This window comes from Neolamprologus multifasciatus, chromosome 9 (assembly GCF_963576455.1).
Source record: "Neolamprologus multifasciatus chromosome 9, fNeoMul1.2, whole genome shotgun sequence".
Lineage (NCBI taxonomy): Eukaryota > Metazoa > Chordata > Actinopteri > Cichliformes > Cichlidae > Neolamprologus > Neolamprologus multifasciatus.
Genome location: NC_140447.1, coordinates 24,783,885 through 24,808,979, shown reverse-complemented (window position 1 = coordinate 24,808,979; position 25,095 = coordinate 24,783,885). Strand labels below are relative to the sequence as shown.

Sequence of the window (25,095 nt, the reverse complement as noted above, 5' to 3'; positions counted from 1 at the left end):
TCTCAGCTTCCTCAGCAGGATCTCGGTTAGTGAGATCTTTGATAAAAATACATTTCTTGAGAGACTCTTCCCCACTTTACAGGTGTGAGAATTGTATCACAGTCTGTGTGGAAAAGTCCTCTTTCAATAATGAAGTTAATTAAACACAAAGAATCTCTGGGTAAGAAGTTTTAGCATCTACATGGTGCAGCGTGCTGGGTGAGAAGGAGGAGAAATAAGTCTGGATTGGCAGGGGTTCAGACTACGATTGAGTTATAGGCACATGTAGTTAGTGATCCAAGACATGTTGTCAAACAGCGTCTGGGCATACTCCACCAGACTCCGGAGCAGCTGGTTGTGCCGACCCAGGAGGATTCCTTGGCTAGAGATGGCTTTTTGAGACTGTGGCTGGAGTCGAATAGTTGAAAAAATTACCTCCTATGTGTTTTTGTAATCACTTTTCCTTGGACTTGATGGAAAACGTCATGAGGTCCAGAAAAGATGTAAGAGGAGACTTGGAGCACTGAGGTGAACTGTAGCAAAAACCTGACTGTACCTCTAATATAGTGCTTAATACTCTATCATGTTTAAACTACAATGACCCTAAAATGAGCTACAAAAAAAGTGCATTCTTAGCATGTTGTTTCATGCAGGCTACACAGCATCGACATTATGGACAAGCCTCGGGGGTCCAGGCTTGCTCGATAAAGTCACTGTGCCCTCTCAGCTGAATTCTACTGAGACACTTTGACTCTAATTCATACAAATTGGTTAGGAAAACCTTAAACACCCATTTTGACTATAAGTTATTGCAGTGCAAACTCAGTTTAATTATTCAGTTTAGAGTAGTTTAGTGCTTCTGCAGAAATTGTGGTAACCAGCATGACTCAGATCAACACTGAGTGTTCACCCCTCGTGTCTCTTTGAAACTAAAAAGAGATCCTACGTCATCTTGTGCAGCTAGTTTTGAAGCATTACCCTACTTAAACTTTTCAAAACAAATGGAAATGTGTTGGGGAGATAGACTCACAGTTAGCTGTCCTTGTGTGTGTGGTGAGTTCATTGATCCACTTCTGCACCTGGAAAGAACATCTCAACTGTCTGTTCCTGCTTTGACCCTAAAATCTGAAACAGGTATTTTTGCACTTTTCTAAGTGTGTCTTTCTTCTTCTATGGTGGCAATTCTGAATATGTTATGTGAGTGTAGAATAGCAAATTGACTTGAGCTGAATGCTCCAATGTCAAAGTTAGTTCCCCATTCAGTTCAGTTCATGTGCTCTGTTGCCGACACTGAAGCTGCATAAATGGAAACATGCTGGTAAAGAATTTCACTTCATAACCAAGGCTGGAATTTAGAAGAAAAATGGAAAACAAGTGAAATGAGCTTTTAATTTGTTGTTCATATTTCATCTTCTGTGAAGATACGATCCAGCGCAGGACCTAACTGTAATTAAGACTTTCAAGATTAAACTACAATTTAAAATACTATTTTATTTTCCTAATGTGACCCAATCCTTCGTATGCCTACAGAATTCATCCAGCTCTTATTTTGGCTGCCACGCAGATGACATGGTAAAAAAAATGGCCTGTATTTGTATAGCGCTTTACTAGACCCTAAGGACCCCAAAGCGCTTTACACATTCAGTCATCCACCCATTCACACACTGGTGATGGCAAGCTACATTGTAGCAACAGCTGCCCTGGGGCGCATGATAGGAAATCTTTTAAAATTGAGTTTTAAAGGTGCAGCCTATTTCTGTGGAGTCTACTTTGGCAAGATTATGCAACAATTAACTGGCTGAAGCACAGAACAGAAATGAATTAGCACCTTTACAATGTTTTGCTGATGAGTAAATGGAAGACAGGTGTGAAGGCTAATGAGCAATCAGGAGTCCAGGTGGAGGTGAGGACATGGACATAAACATAGAGACGAAGCAAAACAGTAAACACAGGAAATGGAACAAGAGCTGAAATGAGCACACACACAGAGACAGGTCTGTGTGCGCCCGCAGCAACTCTTAAACTACATTATGTGCTCTCAGATGTTTATGGACCATTGTTGGTGCCGCAATGTGGGAAAAGCCTGACTTTGAAATCCAGAAAGTAATTTCACCCCACACAGAGGAATGTCCGTGGCTTTCAGATGGAACACCAGGCGCTCACACACATGTAGACAGCTAATCAGAGGGCTCTAATACAAAACAGAATTTGGGGCTATCAAGGTAACTAGAAGTTTAACCACACCAGTCCTTCTGACCCGTCACTGATTATGTATTAGTATGAGAACTGATTTTAGCACTACATTGCAGTTTTTTAAGTCCTCCACGGTCTGGCCCATTTCTATATAAGCAAGATGCTGACTCCATATGAGATGTCGACGTCAGAGTAGGGAAGGCGGCCGGTGTCCTCTGACGTCTCCAACCTATTTTTGACTCGACCTCCCTGAATGTTAGACTTCAATAATCTGATCTTGATCCTATCGTCATTCCGACTGCACTGTACGCTAGCGAAACCTGGCGCTCAACAAATGCGATCACTTAACGCCTGAACTTGCTTCAACAATGTGGCCTGCAGCGAATTGTGAGAATTTCTTACCGGGACCAGATAACGAACAACGAGGAAGGCACCTGCCCTTTAGCTGACGTTGTTGGAGAAAGGCACTTCCGCTTTGCGGGCCATATTCTACGTCTACCCCCTTATCGCCCAGCCAAGATCGCCATTACATAGTTCCTGCGCACTGGGCAGCGAAAGCAAGGCTGACCAAAGATCACATGGTGTCGAACGTTTATGGATGATCTGAAAACCGTCAACATCGCCTGGGACAAAGCCGAGGCAATTGCCGCTGACCGGCATCGATGGAGATCGTTAGCTGTCCGATGCCGGCGGGGTAGGAGGGACTAAGTGCTTAGTAAGTTGGGTGAGATCTGTTGGCATGATTTGTGGAGGGCACTAAAGTTTGTCTAGTAAAAGCTGATCAAGCCTTTGCAATTGGGGTTCCATGACTTTGGAATTCCCTGTCTGAGGATCTCAGAGAGCTCTCTAACCTCTTTTAGAGAGCTCTCTGTATTGGTTTTTCTTTTTCTTTTTAATTTTTTTTATTTCATTGTAGTTATTTAAACTTTAACTTTTCATAGCTGTTGCTTTCATTACTATTCAACACTTTGTAACTTTGTTTTCAAGAGTGTTTTATACATTTAAGTTCAACCTTTGATGGTCAGTATTATGAAGGTGGTTCTCTTTTTACTAGGGTACATAACTATGGTAAGTTGTGCTGCAAACCTAACCTGCTCCAGAGCTAGCTATGTTCCAGATTAGAAATCAATAGATTTGAAATCATTGCTAATAAATTATTCATAAAATTGCAAAATCACTCATAGAAGATTTCTTGGACTTCACATATTGGTGCATGGATGGATAATTTGATTGCCCTACATGGATTAGTAGCTGCCAACCCCAACATCACTCATATCACATCTCATTTTTATTTCTTCCCCTGCGTGAAAAATAGTACTTTTGTGCATTGGACACTGACACTAAAAATCTAAATTGCTTTGGAATAATCCGTAAGTAAAGATCAATGTTGTTGTGACAGAAGCCAGAGAAATATGAAAAAAGGTTTATTTTTTCAGTGTTGACCTCTCAGAACATCCAAGCTGCATCTAATATTTTCAAGATAAACTGTGCATGTGTCTATATTGATATTATCACATAGTTAATTTCATAGAAGCACAATATCCTTAGGATGGAAAAAAAAAATCAGATAAAGCAGAGGACACGGAGACGATAACCAGCCTTGTGAATAAACAGTTACAGACATGACCTCACTTCCAGAAGAAAGTTAGAGCAGATTTATGACGCTGGCTTTGAATGAGCAATGAATGATTTCTAACTGGCAGACATTTAAGAAATAGTTCAAAGAGGAGTACGAATTAGCTTGATGACGGCAGAATAATTAAAGGACTCTGGTTTAGTCTGTACAGCGTTTCTTTGGACAGGATTTTTGTCTACTAAGATGGTCACTGAGATTGAGTCATTGAGTCATGTTGTAGCTTTGCATGTTTCACTATCCACATGATGCATCTTCTCCTCCTCCTGCTGCTTCCTCTCTTTACTTTCATGTATCCTTAAATTCTGCTCTGTTCACTCATGATGCTAAGCCCATCCCTTGAACACAGGGTTCTTTTGAACATGCAATAGCTCAGTTAATGTTTAAAATCCTCCACAGTAAATGAGCAATGCCAAGGAGGATGATCTTCTGGAGCTCTTGTATTTATGTTATTATATTAAGATATTTTGCTGGGACTTTGTTGGTGTGGTCTTCCACCCTTTATTGATCAAACCTAAAGCAAAAGTTGAGAAACCTGAATGGCATAACTCGAGAACGAAGCAACGTAGGAGCTTCATATTGATGCCATAGGTGTATCTACTAAAAAGTTGGAATCTCAGTGACCTTGACCTCAAGGTTAGAGGTCAAGTTTTCTGAAAAAATCTTCTGAATGCAATAACTTGTGAACATACTTTGAAAAGAGATTCTTTGCTCCTTAACTCATTTGTTGTCTTGTTCACGTTGGGTAGATTTAGTAGAAGAGAAGCTTTGATTTGTTATCAGTACCTGGATTTCTGGTCCAGTTATTTTTCTCGGATGTCTTTAGTTCAGACGTAAAAGGTCATGTTATTTTAGGCGAAGCCTTTTACTCGCTGCACAGCTGTGAATCCACTCAGCAGGAGAGGACTGAAGATGTGCCAATGTGACAGGATTTTTTTTTTCCCACTCTTTTATATTTCACAAAATAGAGTCAAAATTTTATTAATTTGTTAGTGATGCAAATTGTGTTTTTCTTCCCACAGCACCTCTGTTTTGTTAGATAAAACATTTTTAAAACGTTTGAGTTGATTTTCAAATTTTTAGAAGCTCTCCTGTCAGTTTGTTTTTATGTTTTTATCTCAGTTACTCAAAAAACTGAGCCAATATTTGTAACTCTGATGATAGAAGACCGCTTCTTGTTTTACTTCCTACTGCTTTTCTCTTAATGTTTATTCATCTGGCTAAATGCAATCACATTTCAACTAAAACTTCCCACTTCATTTAATTTATTTTTTTTAACTGTGTCCACAGTAAATAAGTATTCCAAAAAAGAGGCTGATCCAGCTTTATCAGTGCAAGTATCATCATTTTCTTCTACTCATACCTGACAGGGAATCATCCGACGCATATTACAAGTCCATGATGTGTTGCTTCCAGATTTAGGTCCTCATTCTTCATTCCAATCTTAGAAAATTACCTAACCAGCCTTTACAATGATCATCCAGTGAATCGGGTCTGTCTTTGCTTTTGAGCATGTTGTTTGACAATGTTCCTCCTTTTCAAATCGATAAATGCTACCCTGCTGGATCCCTTTTACAACCATCCTTCTTTTAATTAACACCAATATGTGATGACTCAAAGGAGTTCATCTCTGTTTTTATAAAATAAATTCTCATCATATATTCATCACAACTTGCACCATATCCCCTGATTTTTATTACCTATTACCTATTATTACCTACCTAAATCCTGCATACCCTTCATCCTTTTGTTTGCAACTGAATGGCAAAGTTTTCAGCTGAACTTTGAGGCCTACAAGAGCTTCACTCCAGTCTGCTGAAGGCATGTAGCGTTAATGTGTTTGACGGCTCCTGGATCAATGAAAGTCGGGTCTCTCACCCTCCTCTTACTGTGTCTTTTGGAGCTAACTGAGAGATCCAGCATGGAAAACAATGGAGTCAGAGTTTGGATAAGAATAGAGCAGAAGAAACCTCAAATTTAAAAAAAGAAAAAACCATCAGTCCTCACTTAGAGGAAGCGCAAGTAGTGACTGACTCGACCAACATAAAAATAATCTAGTTTAGGACATACGAATAAGTAAATCGTTTACTTTAAGTAAATCGATCGTTTGGTGTGAATCACGCAGTTCTTTCCTGGATGACCGTAACACTGCTGGAAGTGTAGTACAGCTCTGTCTCCTTGTGCCTTCATTTACAACAACAGTTCACACTCCAGCGTGGGCGTTCATATGCTCAGGCACTTTGGCACGGCCGCACGCACTCAGTGTCAGGTCGCTCAGTCATCTGATGGCTTCTATCACACCGGCCACCATCAGTGCATACCGGGGGTTCTAGCATGCTGCTGCATAAATAGGAGAGACTGATTAAACAATGTGCCACAGCTGTGCCACTCTGATTGGCACTGAGCCCTGAATCTCCTGTTCCACCTCTACTCCCCACAGCTGAGCCAAAACCACACCCCACCACCACAGCAATAGCAAAACCACATTTTTAAGAAAACTAACAAGCACATTGCTAAAAAAAAATTCTGTTTCGTGGAACAGCTGAACTCTTTTTCCTCCTTCACAGCAGGTGTTGGGCCCCGAACATTTGGTGTACACCGTGTAACATAGAGTACTCACATAGGTTTTTTGGTTTTTAAAGGAAGACTATTAAAATCCCATGTGAGTGTTTCTCAAAAAGCAATGAGATTCATGAATTAATGTTAATGGTAAACTCTCGTTCGTAGTATTTTCTACTTGACTGGGGCATTCAAACGGCTTTATACAACAGTCCTCATTCAAGTATTTTTTTCTTCTTTCTTCTTCTTTCTGCTTCACATTCACAGTCCAATAAACAATTCAGAAAAAAACCTGAGGGTTGCACGCTAATGATACTTTACTTTGGCATGCAGAATGGGACAGCCAGGGACTAAACCACCAACCTTCCAATTAGTGGCTGACGTGCGCTACCTCCTGAGCTACAGCCACCCCTGTGTGTTAATGAGACAGAGAAAGGGAATAATTGACAAAAGAAATTTACACTTTTTGCATTTACTCAAGGGCATCAGTAGAAATAATAATAATTTTACACTAAATGATAAACCCTATAGTCTGTGTAAGTGAAGTATATTTAAAGTTTTGTACACGGTATGTGAGTGCAAATTTTCATTTGAGTAAAGCCCGCTAATCTGTCCAGTGTTTATTCAAATGATAACCCTGGACCAGAATATATATTTCTGTTTAGAAGACTTCAAGATTTTGGCAGACAGCGTGCAATACCTAAGAAATGCTTGATTCTAATTAAAGTTTGCTTTTATTTGCCAAAGAATCTGGAGATTTGGGACATATAATACAAGTCAGGATTTCTTTTCCCCCTTCGCATTCATTCAAAAGAAATGAAAAACCAAAAGTCAGTGGATGCTTATATTTCTTAAAACTCTACTTCAGCTTTTATATCATAGATGTAACCCCCAAATACCCATATTATGTTTTTTTCTTTCTGAGTGGATCCGTTTGTTCCAGATTATAGTAGCTAGTCAGTATGTCATGGTGCAGTAAAATGCAAAACAAACTAATCAAAGCCAACAAACATATTTCTGTATTTTTTATTAGAATAATTAAAATGAAAAAATGACAATCCATCTGTGTCAAAAAGCAATAAACAATATTTCATTTTAAAAATAATGCACAGATACAGAAGCAAAGCTGAGAGCTGTGAGGTCATTACACACTTGAAAGCACAGAGGAGAGTTTAAGGTAGAAAGTAAAAAGCAATAAATCAAAGCATCAGGCCCGAAGCAACTAAAGTTATAGGAAGGCGTTCCAGGAATGTTTTTAGCAGGCTCCCAAAGCAAGAAGCTGTGTTTGGGATGTACATGCATGTACTTGCTCTCTGGGTCCATCAAATTCACCTGTGTCCCACCTCTGGTCCAGATAGAACTGGTTTCTCGGGGCATGAGGCGTTCAAGGGCTGAACTACAGGAACGCATTGGACTGTGCATTCATGTCCATCTGCATGCTTTTGTGCGTGTTAGCCTGTTTACTTCTTGCGGTAGTTGTCTGCATAAGCTCTGTGATCATCCTGCCCGGGATACTGGTCTCCATAGCGCCTCAGTATGTCCTGGAGGCTGGGCATGCCTTGTGTGAGAGGCGTGTAGGGTGTGTGAGATTCCTCCTGACCGCTCTGGTAGGGCTCTGCTTCATACTGGTCCTGATTAACCTGCTCTCTCTCGGCTGCCGTCTGGCTGTGGTCCTCTGCTGCATGACGTTCAGGCTGGCTTTGAGGCTGCTCGGTCTCATAGCGACGCAGGCGGCAGTCACGGTCATACTCGGGGTCACAGTGTGGGTTTTCAGGCTCCAGGACGCCGTTGCGGGTGCCGTCAGAATTCAGGTGGGGCTCATAGGCCTCAGCAGGGTAAGGGATGCGACGTTGAACTCCAGAGCGAGGTGCGCTGGGCTTCACGGGATAGCATTCACGGTCATAGCCAATGAAACAGTCGTAGCCCTCCTTGGTTTTGCCTGGGGGACCCAGAGGGTGGCGTTCCTCCTGGGCAGGTTCCTCATAACTGGGATAGGAATAAGGGTGCTGCTGCCTGGGGGAGGGAGGGGTGTGCAGGTGCATAGCGCCTGCTGCATCACGCATAGTAGAGTAAGGATCGTTGGAGTTTGACTCAGAAGCAGCCCCCATACGTGGAGCATATGGGTCATTAGCGTGAGCTTGGGCCATGTATTGGCGCAGTACAGCAAAGAGATCAGTAGCTGGAGGAGAAGTTGGGGCACTGGCCTGGCGATACATAGCATAAGGATCAGTGACTCTGTTAACATTAGAATAAGAATCCCTATACATGGAATAGGGGTCATACTGCTCAGCAGGAGGGGCAGCACGGATGGACGCGGCCTGATCTCTCTCGTTACTTTTGTATGACTCTGGAGGAGTGGCAAATCTGGTGGCGGTAAGAGGGTTGCAACCGTCTTCAAAAAGAGGATTGCAGGATCCTGGTGCAGCTTGGGGAGCCTGGAGGGATAGAGTAAAATTAAAATATAGTAATGCAGAAAGCTGTTGAAGGAAATTAGTATGACGAATAAGACGTACCGTACTGGAGGCAGAATAGGCATTCATGTAGAGACCAGCAGGAGCTTTCTGTACCATTTTGCAGGCAGGATCTTTCTTGGGGTCACAGCCAAGGTGGGCATATGATGGACGGGACCCACCAGAATACCCAAAAGCAGCTTTCAGATGGTACTGCAGACACTCCACATCATCAGAGCCACAGATCCGCAGCAACTCTACCTTCTGGTCCTGAAGCACGAGAAACAAGGATCCATATTATGAGATGGGTGCAAATTTTTTCTCATCGAAAACATTTGTAAGCAATTAAATTATTGCTCCTGCTGAATGCATCCATCTTGGGAAAAAAATTATAGATATAGGTTTGCAAATCTTACCCATGCCCAGCAGTCTAAGGTTCTATTATCTAATAATAACATACGTTTTAACATGAACTATAAATTCTAAATAAAGAACTCTAAAAACTCAAAATTACCTTCACTTTAAACAATAATCAGTTTTTCAGTTGTAAACAGTTTGAAAAATTGTGATATTTTGTATGGCATGATACAAAACGTGCAATGAATAATTAATTAATTAAAATACAGTAAATATACATGTATACTATGCACAAAAAATACTATAGCATACCATGGTCAGGAAAGGCATCGTGGACGGAGAGTAGTAGTACCCTGACTGAGGGTCCTTGGCTGGAGCAGGAGAGTGGACGTACTGAGGAGCAGGGCTGGCAGCCGCGAGCACCAATGGCTTGTAAGGGCTCTTTCCCTGGACTAAAGCCATGTACATGCAGTAGGGGTCCTTGGTGGGGTCACAGGTTTTTACTGGGGCAGGTTTGGGGGGTTCCGCTTTAGGACTGGCCCTGCTGGTGTAGGAAGCCACGCAGTTGGGGTCTTCAGTATCGGAGCAGGATTTGTAAACATCTCCCAGGTGTCTCAAGTAGGCCTTGTAGGAGCGACGTCCCTCAGCACGGTTCTTGTTCTGGAGGTAGGCGAGGAAGATGCGATCCATCTCCTGAATCTGAAGGGAGTAAGGGTTTATTGTTTTTTCACTGATCTGATGACATGTAACATCAATAAAAGTAAAAGGCTTCTCAGAGAACCACCACTGTCTGAACATCCAGTTTTACAGGGAGGCGCTCAGAAAGAAACTATCTCTGGCCAAAATTATAAACTCTGTGTGGTCAACATTTGTACTCTGGCTATTTTAATTATGCTTTTTTAATATAAGAGTATGAGACTGTAAAACAGCAGTAATAACCAGCTTCTTCCTATTCATAAACACGACTGTCCTCCTAGCCTGTGTTTTTGAAAACTGGTGCTATCAAGGAAGTAACTGACCAATCAGCATACATTAGCAGATTGGTCTTGTTTTTGTTGGTAACCCTGTTTTATCGATTATAATGTTGACATGTAAGAAAAATGTAATTTTTGTTTGTTTCTTTTGTTTTATTGTGTTTTGTAGCAGGTGTGAATCTTTAGTTTAGCTGTTTAGGTGAACTGAACCTTCTGGTGAAAGAAGCTGGACAGGCCTCTGTAGATCTGGTGGCTGCTGCCGAGTCCTTTGAAAGGACATTTGATTGTGTGTGTGCTTTAATTCCTGTTTGATAAAACTCACTCCCAGCAGAAAATCACGCAACTTGTCAAACTACTCCTGATTTTACTGGCTCATTAACTTTATATGTGAGAGTTGTTAGTGATATATTCAGGTTTAGGATGATTATAATATTTGCAACTTCTGACTCCACTCCTTTTTCCTGAATCCAAATTCCGAGTCCTTCCTTGCCCCCTTGTCATGTCTAAAAAACAAGGGCAGCAACAATAAATCAAAGCAGTGAAGCAGAAAGAAACCAAAAACTGTGCTAAAAGGTGCTTTCAGCTTTTATTACATCCAGTCACATTATAATTTATGGTTTGGTCACCGCAAAAGACTCAAGCCTGTAATACCTGTAATACCTCACATTTGATACATACAGTTTTTGTGAGTTATGGCAACTTCTACATCATCAGCATGATTATTTCCCCCACAAAAAACCTAAATAAACTGCACAACACATTTTTAAGCAATACATTGCAAAACAAATGCCAGATTTGGCAAATACAATACAAATAAACTGGCATGTACATTAATATATTAAAAATCCATTTGAATTATTTCATGGTTCAGGCTTTAAAGGGTTAATATAAAAACATTAATTAGAGCAGCTTTAAATATAAGAGAACCAATCATCGCATTAACAACTTGTCAATACTAAAGAGTTTTGTTTCATATTAAACAGCTGAAGTGTTACATGGAAACTTTCATTTCATGTCGAAAACAAAGTGTTCACTCACTGCCTCCTGGTTGCCGTTGTCAGTAAAGTACTTGTACCATGCCCAGAAGTCAGAGTGCTGTTTGTACCAGCTGATGTTCCTGCGGTTGCGGATCAGCCTCCTGTGTGCTGCTGCAGCAGCCGCCTTCTCCTGGATGCTTTCCCCCGCTGAGGGCAGGAGATGAGGGGAAAAAACGAAGACACGGCTGATCCAAAGGCTTCCACGCTGACATCATATTCAAGGACTTTCTAGTGACTTTTAAAGTTTCCAACAAAACATTCAAGGACTCAAACCCCTTTTTTTTTTGTATTCGCTAAAAAACAGCTTCCATCTCACATTAGCTCTCAATCACAGGGTCAAGTGTTGAAGCTACACAGAAGCCAGGTGAGGTGGAAGTCATAAATCTGTGTTTACTTTCCAATCACAAACCTCTTCCTTGGACAAACTTTTCAAAAACTCGGTCACCGTGCACTCTTTAGAAACAAACACACACGTTGAAGTATCTTTAAAGGTAAAAACCACATACTTACCATCTCCTCTGGGCTTTTGCACAATTGGTCCAGCAGACAAGAATGCTGCAAACAGAGAAAAGTAAAAACAGATGTTGCTGAAGTCAAAGTTGCTGATTCTTTCTAATCTAATCTAATCTAATCTAATTTGTCTGTAATATCCAAGCAATAACATGACATTAAACCTCAAATGCTTACGGGCTGATAGTTTTCATTAAATAGGGCTGGGGTAATTGGCACTGCCTGAAGCACTGGTTACTGCAGTTCTTTGTAGATTTTTATAGGGGCGCTTGTAACACGGAGCCCCACGCTGTGCTTTCAAAGGGCAGTGTGTATCTGTATGCACATACATGCACACGTGTGCACAGTTTGAAGTCGAAGGAACAGCAGATTCAGATTCGGCTCTGCTCCGGGTTCCTTTCATCTCTGCAGGGAGAAGGTGTTAGTCCCTCACAGAAGGGGTGGAAGAGGAGAAGGGGGAAAAAGAAGAGAGGAACAGATGACAGCCTTAAAAAGATCCACAGGGGATAAATTAAGGTTACGTGGCGAGTGTTTTAAGTGGAAAAAAACATTAATCTCTTGATTTTTCTTCTTCTTTTCTTCTTTTTTAAAGTTTGGATTGGAAGAATGGCTATGCACTGTCGCCTGTGAGGTTAAACTAAAGGTATGGATCCTAAAGTACACAACAGAATTAAAGGAGAAGGTGGGAAGGTGACCCATGGTGATGTTTAGGAGGAGGGTGGGCTGAATGATGCTGCCTCAGTATATCCGCTCTATTTCTCTCTTCCTTTCTTTTAACAAGCCTGTAAAAAATGGCAGGCACATCTGGAAACAGCAGCACTTTAAGAGGGCATAGAGGAGGTGATGCTGACAGGTAATAATTTTTTTTACTGATCAAAGTAACTCCTCCTCTTCCTCGTTACTGTATTTTTTCCCCTTTATCCATCAGGGAGCGTAACTTTGAAAACCAATTTGAAAAGAAAGCATGTCAATCAAGAAGAGAGAGAACTGGAAACAGGTGGTAGGGGAACAACCTGTCTCCATGTTGCAACATCGCTGGTGATATATGAGCATCACAGACGTGTTATGATGATATATGCGAAACCCAGTGCTCATGAACTCATCACACGTACTGCAACTAAACTTTAGCTTTAACAAACTGAACCTTGAAATGAAGCAATAGCTCAAGGCAAATATATTTTAAGGAGGCTCAAACAATCAAAGGAAAGATAAGCTGCTAAACTGATTCACAAAATCAAAAATGTAAGTCTAAAAGCTAGATCCTCTGGCTCTGAATAGCTTTAATAGTATCACACTAATCTATAGCCAGCTGTGTGTTTTTAATGGTTTAAAATAACTGCATGTCAACCTAAATGCAAAAGGTAAAAGCTCTGATTTATGAATATTTAATTTTTTTAAAAACAGACAAAGAAAGAAAGTCACTCATCACTGCTGTGTCCCTGCTATCATTAAGAAATAATGGCTGACATTCGTCATCAATGTGGACTTGAATGACTCATTCTTGCCCACAGTAAAGTCTACTCTTCACCTCATGATTTACTCTTCAATTCAGTTCAGTTCAATTCAGTTTTTCAACTCGTAAAACTGGAAACATGCTTTTATGTCATCATTGTTCTTTTGTTCTACCCATCAGTTGGGACATGAATGGACTCTTATTTGCTCAAGGACTGTATCTAAGAACAGATTTGCAGTGCGAGAAGTGAGCATTCACCGGAAACTGCAGTCTTTCAGGGATGTTTTTTCACTTTAAATTGCACCATCTCAGCACTGAAGACTTTTGGGGAGTGTGCTTATCTTTCAGAGTATCCGCGCGTCATAGAGGCACCGTGTTTTACAGGTACCTTTGCTTTAAAGTGGAGCTGGAAAAGTAGTTGAAAGTTGCTGAAGCCTGTTTGAATAATATGAGTTTAGACAGATTTTTAATTAGTTATACCTTTGTATACACTGAAGTATTAGATAAGAGTTTAAGATATTGATCAATTTTGTTCTGATGAAAGATATGATGGGTTGCTGGTTTTGGAATGTGAGGTTTTAGTGCTTTTGTGCCTTTAATACAATTTCAAAGTGATTATCTTTAGGTTTGGGGTCGCATCTAAGATATCTGATGACATTATCTCAGACTTTGTTGGAGGCACTTAGAAACAAAACCCTCAAGTTTGATTAAGAAAATATTTGTTGCAGACCTACCAAAAACCCAAGCAATGTATATAATAAAAAGAAAAGAAAAAGCTCCATCTTTCCACCACTAACACTTTTTCATTTGAGATCCTAACACTGTCACCGAGCTTGGAATGAACCCATAAAGCAGACTAACCTCCAAACTCTTTCTTGCAAATATTTTTAAATAATTCTTTAATTTATTGGGCTCCTAATTGTGCACTTCTGATTGTGTTATTGTGATTGTTTCTTCCAATAGAGATTTCAATCTGCAGTAATATATAATATGCATATTTTACATTGTGAGATTACTAATCAACATTATAATTTAGCTACCTGTCATCATTTCCATAATTCGCTATAATATAATGTATAGCTGACAATCTGGCCTTGTTATCTGACGCCGTCTGTAATGTCTCATGTCTGCTGGGTACTCACCAGGCAGCAGCATCACAGCCAGCACAATGGTGATCAACACACCGGAGAAACTGGCCCGTCTTCTTTCAGCCATGACTGGACCTCAACAAAAACACAATCTTGAAAACCACTGTCACTTTGATCCTTTCTGTGCCTGTACCTGTTTGACACTTCACATGATGCAAAATCCTTTTTTTCACATATACTTTGATCACTGGCTCCAAAAATAAGGTCCAACCAGCCATAGTAGTAATATTTTAGCCACTAGTCACTATTTTTCCCACAAAGATGCATTTTAAAGCTCAAAATAACTTTACAAAACCTTTAAAGCTCTATCAAAAGTCTCAACAGTTGGAGAAGTGACCTCTGCCTGTGGCTTGGAATTGAACTCTTGAAACAAACATGTTGCCACAACGGCTCCTGGCTGAGTTCAATCTACTGGTTTGTCATAGTAAAACAGAACCAGGTGTTTTTCAGCAGAATTTTAAGCCTTGGAAAGTACCTGATTCTACCAAAAGTAAACACAGACTGCACTGTTTGGTCTCTTACCTGCGGTTGTTTGACTTCAGAGTTTCCTTCCAGAGGATCCAAAGTGGACTCGGATGAAGCTCAGTCCACCAGGTGTGTACGTGGGAGGTGTTTGTGTGTGTGTTAGGGACTCCTTGCCTGCCCTGCAGCTCTTCTTACAGACTGATCTGACAAAAGGATCCAGCAACGTTTTAAAGTGAGCCCATCATCTCTGACACGCACTAAAAAAGGCTCAGCATGATTACCTGAGGGGGGTCAAGGGCCACCCCAAGAACATGCCTGATTGGCTGGAACTTTCAGCCAATTGGAGGCATGTAATTAAAGACAGAAAAGCAGAGACGGTGGGAGAGCTTGGAGTAAAGATGAAGACGTGGAGTATTGGGTGAAAAGAAGAAACCTCAAGTTGTTAATTTAAGCTATTTAATTATATTAAATGTAAGAAATCACATCTGTTTCAGAGATGCAACAATAACTCATGTAAAGTAAAATAAAGACCACAGAGGAGGCAGAGGAAAGACACAGGGCTGTAAAATAAAGGGGCGTTGAGGTGCCACATAAGCACTTCTCAGAGACCTCAATGAGGGCCAAACCACAGCTTCTGTCTGAACACACAACATGCAAGCACAGCTGGTCCACACATGAGGAATTTGATAATCTACAGTTTCCTCCTGAGTTTAACTGTGTTCAGGCATGCCAGCCACGTAAGACACACACAGGTACATAAACACACACACAATGATTTTAGTAGAAAAACTATGTATCTGAGATATAAGATGCAATATCACCACATCTGACTATATAAGCCTATAATTCATTTAGGCCATTCAGTAATGTTATCAGGTTTATGTCCAGAATAGCTGCAGAGGGGTTTTATTGTTTTTGGTTCTTTTACTGAAAATATTTTTGACACTAAATTTAATTTAATTTAAAACAAATATAACTTTTAAGAGAAAATCAGTTTTAAACATTGTCTTATTCCAGAGAGAATACGTTTAACATTGATGGAAGTATAAGATTTTGAACACGGTGCTTAAATGACTGATTGTGAAATAGCTAAAGACTGAACTACAGTTAGAGGATTTTGAATAGCTTGAGGTGTTTTAGTTTGGTCACCATTAGAGAAAACTGCAAGTCCTTGTAGAGCAAAAGGAAGAGGCCTGCTCTTCTTTACAGCGTTGCTTCAATTCATTTTTGGTTGAGATCTGGAGTGTGACTGGACCATTGCAACACTTTTTCTTTTTTCCAAACAGTCTGATGGAGATTTGCTTCTGTGCTTGGGATCATTGCCCCATTGCATGGCCTAAATTGGGCCAAATGTTAGTTGTCAGACTTATGGCCTTACTTCTGACTCTAGAACACTTTGATATACAGAGAATTTCACCATCAGCCTAATGGGTTTAAGTTGTCCATGTCCTTTGCCTGCAAAACAAACCCAAATCATTAGCCCTCAACCAAAGTGCTTAACAGCTGGTATGAGGTGTTAGTGCATAACATCTCCAATGTAGTTTTGCCTGTCCAAACGGCATTGTTCCAGACTTTAAGGTTTGTTCCACTGAATTTTTGCAAACCTAAGCTGTGCTGCCATAAACAATACTTGTTCAGTCTTTATCTTACTGCACTGTCATGAAGTTTAACATTTAAAATTCTAACTGAGGCCTGCGTAGTCTGAGATGGAGCTCTTGGGTTTCTCTGAGTGTTGCATGGTCTATGTGATGAATCTGCTGGAACGTGCACTCCTGGGAAGATTTTGACACTGACACACCTGAATGCAAAATCTCTGATTTATAGATGTGGTAAAGGGATAAGTGCAGCACTTGGATGCTTAGTACCCTCCTAACTTTTAAAGCTGTAAGGATCAAGCTAGTTTTTTGCAGGCCTACATAGAGCCCACGTGACTATATATGTCAGAAATACCACTGCGCTTTAACTGGTAATGTAACTATTCATTACAAATGTTATTTTATTGACAGTATCACCTGTGTAATTGTCATTTTACAATAAAACACTAAATCTTTCACATGCATCTACTGTATATCTCATTTATCTGATATGCAGAAGAGCTTTCTTTTAGTAACCTTAGTGTTTGACCTCATTGGTTGTAATCTGACGTTAAATTGTAAAATGTTTCCCATAGCAGGTTTTCCACTTGATGACCTGCTGTAGTCTGAAACTTTCCATAATCCGAGACCAGATTCTTCTGTCAAAATCTGCCTTTAGTAAAGTAAAATTAAACTTTTTATGAAGCATTGGGTAAATACTCTTGACAGCATGCTACTTGTAAAATATAACATACAAACTTCATTATTTTCTTTATCCTGTACAGAATGTAAATCTTTCCATCCACCTGTTTTTAAAGCTTCACAACAGATTTTCAGTTTCATTAAGATTTGGAGTTTTCCTGGCCATGAATCCAAACTCTGATCTGGTGCAATTAAGTTATTGCTTTGTCTTGAGACATGTTGCTCAGTCATGCTGGAAAATTCACAATTGTCACCAAAGTACTTGGAAGAAGTTGGCCTTTGAGGTTTTAGTATAGTCGGCCATTAAAAAGAGGGTGGACAAGGAGAAACATCTTTTTTCCATTTTCTCTGTTTACAGTACTTTGCTGTTCCTGCATAGTCATACCTTAATTATTGCACACTGGCTTTTTATTTCTTTCATCTTTATTTGTTCTGGAGTTGTTGGTTTTTTTCAGCATTTCCACATTTTTCCAGCCTTATTCCTGTCCCATCACGCTCCCGCTGATCATTGAGTGATCACGTTAACACATATGTAATTACGTCTGCTAACAGGTGGTTCTCAGGAGAAACAAGCCTACAATCCAGGCAGGAGCAGATTCAAACAAGACGACACCAAAACCATACTCATAATTTTCTCTTCAGCAGGAATGTAAGAGATTCTCAGAATTCAGACACCTGGTTCACCACCACTTTTTTTGTAAAAACAAAAAGGTTTTATTTCAATATTGGGCTGAGTGATTTACACGAGGGAAGCTGTACAAATAAGAGACTTGTAGAGAGAATGGGGCGATTTCTTCATTCCTTTTATGTACATGTTCAGCAGCTCAAACAGGTGTCATCACTGCAGGTCATCGTCATCAAACAGATCCTCAAAATCTGCAAAAAGAAACAGGAGAACAAAGACATGGAAATAATTACAGAGTTTAAATCTACTTTATATATTGGTCACAATTCATGCTGCTCTGTAGATACTTTTTTTGTGCACCACCAACACAACACATACGTAAATAAATAATTATCTTATACCCCAGTGACGCAGACCTACACACTAGTTGGTGACTGCCTGGCAAACACTGGTTGTTAAGAAAAAAAAATAGGTATTCGCCAACAAGTTGATGAGCAGTTCCACAGAAGATGCCGACATATCTGCAAACACTTGCCCACTAAGCAGTAATTGATCTGTGAGTGTGAGCAAAAAGATTCAAAGCAAAATTTATGTCTTTTGAAAAGAGTCGATTTCACTGACTGCTCTCTAGGTCTGTGTAACTGTGGCCTTAAAAAGACAAGGAAAACTCTTTATTTACATATCTGTTCACACAACGAGTTAATAAAGTTATATGACTGGTCTGAGCATCACAGGTGCAAATATTAAATTTTTCGTGATTTCTATTTTATTATCTTGGGACATGAGTGTTGGGTAGATGGAAACCACTTAAATATACTTAGAACCCCAGAAGGAAGAGGAACAAATAATTGGCCAATGGATTGTTTTATTAATTAATGACATAATGGAAAAAAAACAAACAAGTTAATGACAAAATTTGTTAGTCGCAACCCTAGAGGTTGAAAATAAATAATAATACTACTAAAAACACAGTATTTTCACATCTGGAGAACTGGCAGCATGGTGTCTAAACCACTACAGATGACTTCATTAGAAGACATTATGAGGTTCTTCTGAGACTTTTTCCCCACTTTGACAAAACTCTAACAGGCCAGTTAGCAAACTTAACAGTCTTACTGATGTGAAAAGGATCTAACTGGCTCTGACAGCTCGATATTAAAAGGTTAAAATAGCACACAAGTGATTTCTCATCCAGGGTCAATAACTGGAATTTTTAGGGAACAAAACGAGGCAGTATGTTCGCTCTAGTGTTGCCATGTGCCACTACTACTGGCCAGAAGGAGAAAGTCACCAGAAACTTATCAAGTGAATGGGGGACTGTCTATTAATATCAGTTACATTCCCTCTAATCAAGGTGGAACTTTCCTAAAACTGCCTTAGATGTGACACTATTTTACACATACATTAAGATGCAAATGCACAAATTTGAACCTGCTTACATAAGCATGAATCAAGCATTTCTTCCTTAAGTGATGAATTTTCAGTTACGACAATTATGACCATTATCCGTCTCTCTCAGTGCTCATACTGCCGCATACTAACTGCTCTTGGATGCAAAGCTGTGAGTTTTTGTTTGGTGTAAACTAGGGATGGACCGATCCGATATTACGTATCGGTCCGATACTGACCTAAATTACTGGATCGGATATCGGAGAGAAATAAAAAATGTAATCCGATCCATTAAATATCACAAAAGCAGCTCACAAAACTTGCGACATGGCGTAACTCAGCTCATCACCTTAGCACGTCGGAGCAGTGTGCGTCACGTGATAGAGCGGCTGTGGCGTGCGAGACCTGTCGGTGGTCTGGTTGAGCATTTGGAGCCTCGCTACCAAACCGGCATTTCATCTCCGAGAAAGTTATCCCCGAGAGAAGTAAAGCAAATGTGTAAGTTCATCTCTGAATGTTTGTAAAGCATTCCCACGTTAAGTTTAACAGCCAATATATGGAGCGACTGCCTCTTCTCTCTCCCTCCCTCTCCTGTTGCTACTTCAATCATGAAACTGATTAATGATCAGCTGATTGGCTTTTCTGTCGCGACTCCCGTCTCTCTTCTTTGTTTTTGGCCCACTTTGCACTAGAGAGAGAAAGCCAGCGGCTAAACAACAGCAGCACGTTTAAGCTTGATAAGCTGTTGTTAGAATTTATTTAATATTACTTTGTACACCAGGATCCTTTTCTACGAATCTGACGGCTGGTAACTGTGCAGGGGCGGATCTAGCAAAGTTTAGCCAGGGGGCCAGGTGGGGCATTAACAGGGAAAAGGGGGGTACCAAGAAATACTTTTCTTTCTTATTCTCATTTAAAATGTCTAGCTTTTAATAAATAATTGTCTGAATCTTACACCCAAAGTTTTAATCTGATGTAAAATGTACTTGTACTATGTACTATTTAATTATTGTAGAAAAATAATTGATTTCTGTGCATATTTATTTATTTATTTATTTTACACGTGCATTAAATTAAAGTTGATTACATTGATTAAGCATCACGAGGCAGAGGGTGGTTCCCTATTTTTGTTTTGCTCTGAGTTTGCAACCCTATTAGTTAGGTTGCTTAATATTTCTTCTAAGTACTCTTTAAAATACCAGAATAGGGAGGATGGTGTAGGGTTATTAGCTCAGTATTGATGAACTATAAAATATTTTGGGTGCAGTGTATTTTTTGCATACAGGTTTAACAGAATAGCTTTAGTGTATTTTTTTAAACTAAGATATTAAAAAACAGTTTTGTTGAATAAAAAATACACTATATCGGATTCATATCGGTATCGGCAGATATCCAAATTTATGATATCGGTATCGGACATAAAAAAAGTGGTATCGTGCCATCTCTAGTCTAAACTGCACTCTGACCTTCCAAGTTTTTAAGAAATCTGCACCCACGTAGTGAGACAGAAAATACTGATACAACTGTGCAACCACTGATGCCAGTCATATGTAAGAAGGTTTGCAGACTAAATTTAATTTGTCAAAATATCCAAAGGATGGCTACGATTCGCCACAGCAGGCTTGAGAAACTGTTTGACAAAATGAACATTCTTCAGTCTTCAGTAATGAGGCACTGTTTGCCCTCTGGCTACCTGTAATTACTTTCAGTGGTGTAAAAACACAGCATAAAAGCCAAAGCTTCCTTGACACACCTCACTTTCACAATCTGTTTTCAAAAGAAAAAAAGATCTCATGTTTCACACTGTTGCATTGACCTTATACTACCACACTTACAGAGCCCTGTCAAAGGGCAGAGTCTCTGAAATAAACCAGCAGTTCTGCATGGTCATCCAGCTTCTATAAACAAAGCCAGTATTCACTGACCATAAGAGTAAAGTGAAATCTCCAGAACAATGGCCTCATTTTTAATTAGCATGATGTGACTTGGCTCGATTCGACTCGGATATTAGGGTTTTCCATATTGGGGACAATACCTGGTACCAGGTAGGGCAGGGCAATATGACCAAAAATATTTATCACGATATACATTTGAAAATTTGCGATAACAATATAACTGACGATATAATTGACACTAGACAAAAATACTTTACAACTCCACAACTTTATTAGTGCAAAAAAAAAAAAAAAAATCAATGTATTTTCACTTAAAGAAGCAGCTGTTTTTTATGTGCATTAAAGTTATATAAAAATGTAACAGTGCAAATGCAAATTCCTCGCTGACAGTTTAACCAAAAGGCATTTCCAGTGGAAATTGGCCGACATATCCTCAGCATAACCATGTAGAATATCCACAAAACTTAAAGAGTTTCTACACACACAATACAGTAATATTATGCTGAAGCACAGTACGTATCACTCCGCGAGGCTCCTGCCTACAATAGCCGTAATGCTCCGACAAACCATCAAGTGGTGCGGGTTCGTAGCTTAGCAAAGTCGTACTGAAACATTTGACAGATTTTTGAGCGCCGTGTACCACATAAAATCGTTTCGTTTCACTAAACACAACCAGAATTCATACACAAGGCACACGGCATTATAAGGGGCACTGTTGATTTTTCAGAAAAATCAAAGGATTGATTTTAGGTGTGCCGTATTTTCCAAAAAAAAACACGGTAATAACGACGGCCCGCTCGCATGCTCTACCAAAAATAGTGCTTTGTTGTGTATCTGACGGACGAAAGCTAAACCAGTTCCACACCACTGACATTGCAGCATTTTTACCAACCAATTCTAGTTCATCTGTTTCATTCAACAATCTGCTTTTGCCCTTCTCATTCTCCATTGCTGCCTTGCTTTTTCTGCCATGTGCGTATGAAAACAAAGGCACTGTGCATGCGCGTTTTACCCATATTATTGTTGCCCAACATTATACCGGTATTACCGTGAACGGTATGATATGGCCCAGCCCTAGTACCAGGTACTTTTTAATACCCAGTAGGCAGGGATTCCAAGCAGACTGAGCTAAACCAAAAATGTGACGTCAACAAACTGCATGCCACTGATTAGCCAGGGAGTGACATCACTGATTCAGTCATGTGAGTGACTCCTTCACAACAATTAAATTCACTATTCCTGGCAACAAGGAACGGTTACACACAGAGCAACACCATGGCCCAGTGAAGAGGTGCAGACACTTACGGTCAGTTTAGCACCAGAGATACGAGTAACTTGATATCCTCTGTTGTTGTTGTTGTGTTTGTGTCACGTACAAATTACATCACAGCACTTTTGAGCTACATTGCTATAATGACTTCACCCACACTGAGATGGTACCCAATTTTAATGGAAAACGTCAGAAACTGACTAGAGTCTAATCAAGTCAAGCCAAACAAAGTGAAAAAGAGGCAAAAGAGTCAACTACAACTACCTGAAAAGAGGTTCTGGCTCCAAACCAAACTTTTATGTCAAAGTGTGAACAGCAAGTTATAGCGGAGCTTAAAGGTGTTAATGCTGCAATGGGCTTCAAAATACAAGGACTAAAGCCTCTATTACATGTGCATGAGACGTAATATAACTGCACTCACCCTGTCACGGTTAAATGTGATCTGGGGACCTTTGCCTTTTTCAAGTCAGCACAACCCCTTCTTTAATTACAGGAAAAAACTAACAACTTTTAAAAAGAGCTTTAAAATATGATGATATCTATAGTTTTACAATACTCTTAGTACAGAGCTTATTAGGTAGAGGGGAACCAGTTCTAGCAGTGTTAACGACCCAGGTGATGAGTGCCGATGTGTGTGTGCAGCTGACTGGCGAGGTGTCCCGCTGAGTTTCGGTCTGACAGCAGCTATAAACTCACTTTACAATCCTCTTTCTCTCTCATTTCCCCCACGCTCTCTTTTTAACAATCAGCTCTTTTCTATCTAGGTCATGTGCTGCTGAGCCAAAAATTGTTCCACCGGCAGCCAGCACAAAACAGATTTGCTCGGTGTTTTATAGTGTGTCTTCTGTGTCTGTGTTTGCACATAAACTGGTGTTTACAGGGGAACAATGGGATTGCTGAGGGTTAATGTGAGAAGATAACGTGGTTAAAGGAAGAAAATGGGTAACAGGTTTAGGGCTTTCTCAGCCACAGCCTTTCAAATTACTGAAATAATATACTGGAACATATAGGGTTTATTTCACGTCTTTGAAAGTTTATTTGCTGACTTTTTATGTTTGTTTGAGTTGTTCATATTTGCACCTAAAGTTACACTTTTAATGTCTTTTAAACTTTAAATGAAGGTTTTGAAAAGGCAAAATGTCTGCTTGTCCTATTAGAAATCTAGATGTTTACCAGTTTTCTGTTATTCCCTTGAACATTAAAGAACCTTCCTCTGCATGCAAACACAATCTTGCTTAAACTAGGCAAATTTACAAACTGGGGACTCTTAAATGGGTTTTTACTTGTTAACATCACACGTTTTTCTATTAGCTGTGATCAATAAATAGAGAAAGGAGCATGCCGTTGCTTATTTTTGGAATGTTATACCATGTGTTTTAATCACATTTGTTTGCCTCATGAGACAAATTAAGGAATCGTAGCTTAGCCGTGCCATATGAAAACAAGATTTATGTTTAATTCCAGCTCGACTGTGTAAGCCCTAACCTCATTAAATTGAAACAGTGAAGTAAATTTAATCCTCATCAAATTTAATAATTTGGGAAGAGATGCAGAAACCTGTCCTTTACCATTAAAGAAATCGGAGTGCACAGCTTTTTCATTGGCTGCCAGGTCCATGAGCAGACCGCTGCTGCCTCCTGCCTGCAAACACACAACAGTGCAACCAGTCATACCACATGAGAAAAATCTAACAAATACATATACACCAACTGCTACACTTACTGCATATTTAAAGACTAAAGATAACAGGCCCAATATAAAGGGAGATAAGACAAATCTTATCTATGCGAAAGTTGTAAAATACCGTTGTTATAGCAATTAAAACTAATTAAAAACAACAACAACAATATTTTAGGACTGAAGTCTCAGCTTTCAGAGGGCAAGAGGCGGTTTATACCCAGCACAGATCACCAGACAGTCTCACTCTTACGTTAGTTTAAAATCTCCAGTTAACCTAACACACATGTCTTTAGGATGTGGGAGGAAATTGGAAGAGAGAATCTCTCCATTAAAAAAAAACAAAACATATGAAAGCTGGAGCCTATCCCAGCAATCGTAGGGTGAGAGACGGGGTACACCATGAGCAGGTTGACAGTCAATAGCAGGGCTAACACATAGAAAAAGATAACTTCCTACTGACACTAATGGGCAATTTAAAATCATCAGTTAACCTAACCCCATTAACTATATGTCTGTGGACGGTGGGGGAAGCCGGAGTACCCGGGAAAGCCCACGCAAACACGGGGTTAACATGAAAACTCCACACAGAAAGATGGTGAACTCAAAATCAGACTTCTTGCTGAGGCAACAGCATAGACATGGACGCATTTAACGGGATGAGCTGATGTGTTTCTATCAAGAATACTGAATAACCCAAAATGTAACGTATTAACGCAGTTAAATGTAAAAAAAAAAAAAAAACAAGCTAGGCAATTATATTCATCGCTTCCGTTTCATGTCATTTCAAACATATGGAGCCAGTTAGCGTTAGCACATCTAGACGCCGGTTAATTTAAAGCTCTAAATCTGTGAACCTACCTCGTCCAGGTCCACATAGGGACCAGCTCCTTCAGGAAACATTTCATCCACTGCAGGCTTCATGTTATTCTAAAAGCAGTTCCGCCGCAATTAGGTCAAACGGTGCGTTTGCGTTAGCAGTTGTCGAGGCTTAGGTGGTAAACAAAACAACCGTGTGCAACACTAATTCGTGCCCGGCTTTCGCTGCTGACTTGCCGCTTTCGATCCGCCCTCAGCAAAATATGGGTGATTATAATATTCCTCAATATGACCAGGCGCAAAGCACGTTAAATCATTTCTAATAAATTAATAGATCAAATTAAAGTTCATGTCTCTTTAAGTTAAACGTTTTTTAAAGTGAAAAA

The 25,095-nt window shown here is 39.9% G+C and overlaps 2 protein-coding genes across 4 annotated transcripts; both read right to left on the bottom strand.

Moving 5' to 3' along the window:
• Positions 1-7,356: 7,356 nt before the first annotated feature.
• and1 (actinodin1) lies at positions 7,357-17,599 on the bottom strand. Of its 3 annotated transcripts, XM_085173141.1 has the most exons (7): positions 14,816-17,599; positions 14,288-14,368; positions 11,693-11,737; positions 11,184-11,329; positions 9,484-9,870; positions 8,878-9,084; positions 7,381-8,799 (listed from the first exon to the last, which is right to left on the bottom strand). In XM_085173141.1, exons 2-7 carry the CDS (start codon positions 14,358-14,360, stop codon positions 7,825-7,827), a joined length of 1,833 nt encoding a protein of 610 aa, XP_085029267.1. In that variant the 5' UTR covers positions 14,361-14,368; positions 14,816-17,599; the 3' UTR covers positions 7,381-7,824. The 3 variants fall into 3 exon arrangements, with proteins under 3 accessions (XP_085029266.1, XP_085029265.1, XP_085029267.1); XM_085173140.1 differs by having other exon boundaries at positions 7,357-9,084; positions 14,288-14,362; XM_085173139.1 differs by having other exon boundaries at positions 7,358-9,084.
• A 125-nt stretch (positions 17,600-17,724) lies between these two features.
• On the bottom strand, positions 17,725-24,939 carry cops9 (COP9 signalosome subunit 9). Its single transcript, XM_085173143.1, has 3 exons — positions 24,752-24,939; positions 23,782-23,854; positions 17,725-17,910 (listed from the first exon to the last, which is right to left on the bottom strand). Exons 1-3 carry the CDS (start codon positions 24,812-24,814, stop codon positions 17,873-17,875), a joined length of 174 nt encoding a protein of 57 aa, XP_085029269.1. The 5' UTR covers positions 24,815-24,939; the 3' UTR covers positions 17,725-17,872.
• Positions 24,940-25,095: the final 156 nt, after the last annotated feature.